This window comes from Halyomorpha halys, unplaced genomic scaffold, assembly GCF_000696795.3.
Source record: "Halyomorpha halys isolate HHAL.00 unplaced genomic scaffold, Hhal_1.1 Scaffold1056.1, whole genome shotgun sequence".
NCBI classification, from domain to species: domain Eukaryota; kingdom Metazoa; phylum Arthropoda; class Insecta; order Hemiptera; family Pentatomidae; genus Halyomorpha; species Halyomorpha halys.
In genome coordinates, this window is record NW_027106248.1 from 97174 (window position 1) to 99837 (window position 2664).

General features: G+C 28.8%; 1 protein-coding gene across 1 annotated transcript in view; it reads left to right on the plus strand.

Annotated features, from left to right (window-relative positions):
• LOC106688126 (constitutive coactivator of PPAR-gamma-like protein 1 homolog) overlaps positions 1-2664 on the plus strand; it is a gene marked incomplete in the record, with an annotated part of 33896 nt that overhangs the window by 12350 nt on the left and 18882 nt on the right. The window contains 5 exon segments of the mRNA XM_067044616.1: positions 27-137; positions 497-650; positions 829-964; positions 1092-1217; positions 2501-2615. Of these exon segments, the coding sequence (XP_066900717.1) occupies positions 27-137; positions 497-650; positions 829-964; positions 1092-1217; positions 2501-2615 (642 nt within the window).

Consider the following 2664-nt stretch of genomic DNA (forward strand, 5'->3'; position numbering starts at 1 on the left):
ATTTTTAAAATTTTAATTTGCAACAGCAGAAAGAAGAAAAAGAACTCCCCCCTGTTGCTGCTGAGATCCTTAGAACTGTTTGTGAGCGCCACAGCAAAGGCTTGATGTCACCATTTATATATCGTCTCCTAACTACGGTAAGAATTTCAAACTGTAGTATTATTTTTAAGTAATAATATAATCAAGAGCTGTATCTAGTTATCATGTTTCTCTTAAATTTACAATTTATGAATAATTTGTTTTCTCTTATCTTAGATAAAATATACATATAATTTTCAGGATTAGAATTTTTTTTTCTTTTGGAATACTTTTTTGTATAGAAAAAGACATGTCACACTTTGAATCCTTTCTCAACGCAATAAATTAAAACGTTCCTTTATTAAGAAGAAATTCCATGTATTAAATATTTAATGTGTAATACTCATAAGTATTTTATTTATTAATTCCTTTTGAAAATATTTTTAAATGTTTGAAAATATTATATTTTCTTTTTAAGGGTGAAGTTCGATTACCAGTTGTAATGGAAGATGAGAGCCATAAAGAGATTCCTTCTATTCAGCTATTCTATAGGCCGCTTCGCCGAATGGTCTATGCTATACTCTTTAATCTTCATCACCTCACATATCTTGCCAGGCAGGCTGCTCCCAAGGGTGTGTACCGAGTTCAATTAATAGCAGTTAGTTTATATTAAATATAAGTTGTACAAATTAATTAATTTCAAGTTGTGGATGAACTATTTGTAATGGTTAATCCAATAAATTGTTTTTAATTCTTATCAAAGTTCTTGATGGATACAACGATACGATTACATTTTTATTTTATATTTAGGTGGTGAAATCAAAATGCCTGAGATCAAAATTAAAGAATGGGTTTGGAGTAAACCTAATCCATACCAACGGCCAGAAGTTATAAGGGCTGAACCACTTGGTTGGGGAGTCCCAACAATACAAAGGCTCTGGTTTGGGTATGCTAATTTTATTTTTCTTTGTCAATAAAATGAAACTTATGAATGTAATATTTTAGCATTAAATTCAATTATAAGTTTTAGGAAATATTCAATATGAATAAAAGTATAATTTGTTGATCTGTAGCACTACAGTGGACGATAAAAGAAGAAGACTTCGTGCCTATCTCACATGTATGAGGAGTGACACTCAGTTAATGCTCAATCCAAGTTATGTACCTCAACACCTTTTAGTGCTTGCGACTGTCTTGAGGTAAATTCTTAAAAACATTCTTCTCAAACATCTATAATGTTTTCTATATTAATGTAATATATTTTGGTAGATTTGATATAGTATTATAAATCTTATGTTTTAAGTTGTATGATCAAATAGATTTGCTATAAATGGTCTTAGGATGAATATTAATAAAACATTTTTCACCAAAGGTCAAACAAATTTCCTCAAATATCAAACAACTGACTATAGTCAGTTCATTTATTTGGAATATTATATTATATTGAGTTCTTTTCTTCAGCTAAATTTCCTAAAACAAGCAAATACTTCCTTGCTAGAAAAAGCTCTGCCTGCTTCATCAGCAGCTTTGTCCCAGTAAAATTCATGAAAGAGTAATGATTAGAAAATCAAAACCATGCTGTACAATTATATCTTTGAGAGTGTGCTTATTTATCTTTCTAAAAAATTGGGGTTCTAATTATACTCATGTTATAGAGAGAGGTCAAATGAGATTTATGAAGGTGTTGTTACATTAACGTTAGTGTACTCATATGTCTGACTTAAAACTGGCTGATGTTAAATACAGCTTAAAATCTTTAAAAATATTGAAATAAATATATCTTTTTTTGATGGCATGAGGCAGCAATTTGTAAATTTACTCAGCTATTTGGAGCCAGGCCATCTAAATAATGTAAAAGATCTTTTCATATTTTTTATGAATTTTTGTTTCATAATTTTTACCTAGACATTTTTATTGATTGTATTTTTAATTAGTTGTATTTTAAATATTATTATGTACAGGCTATAACAAGGTAAATAAATCTCTGGATTGTTAACTTTATTTTTTTTTTAAATTGATCTTTATTACTTTTGATTATATTAGTTGATAGTTGTAGCATTGCAAGTAGTTAGGGATGCCTCTTGCATGAGGCTATACCCCCACTATCAACTACTAAAAAATAACTAACTGTTACAATAACCATATAAGGCCAACTAGGCTAACCTGGTAATAAACAAATAAAAAATAATTAATTAATATGAATTTGTTTTTTATATGTTAATAATTCAGTTCATTTATATTTTTAAAAAGTTTCATAGGAATAAGTTCGTTAGGGTTGTGGTCAGTCAGTATAAATTATTTTTTATTAGTGTTATTAATTTTTTCTCTGTTGACAACCCCTCTCTCCGATGACCAAATTCTTGTTATAATAAATCTGCATTCAAATAACAGTTTTTTGTGTTGCATTTTCAATTGTCACCCAGACCATCTTTCTACAACTAATTATGTATAGTCTAACAATAATGTTCTAATTTTGTTTTAGATATATCATGTCTTTCCCTGACAAAGGAGTGTTAAGGAAACATGAATTGGATGCCATCATTGCAACTGCAATGGACCCTCAGCTTTCCAACTCTGAATATAATCAGGAACTTTCTGTAAGTTACTTTTATATATAATTGAGTTTCATTTCATAATTCTTTATTT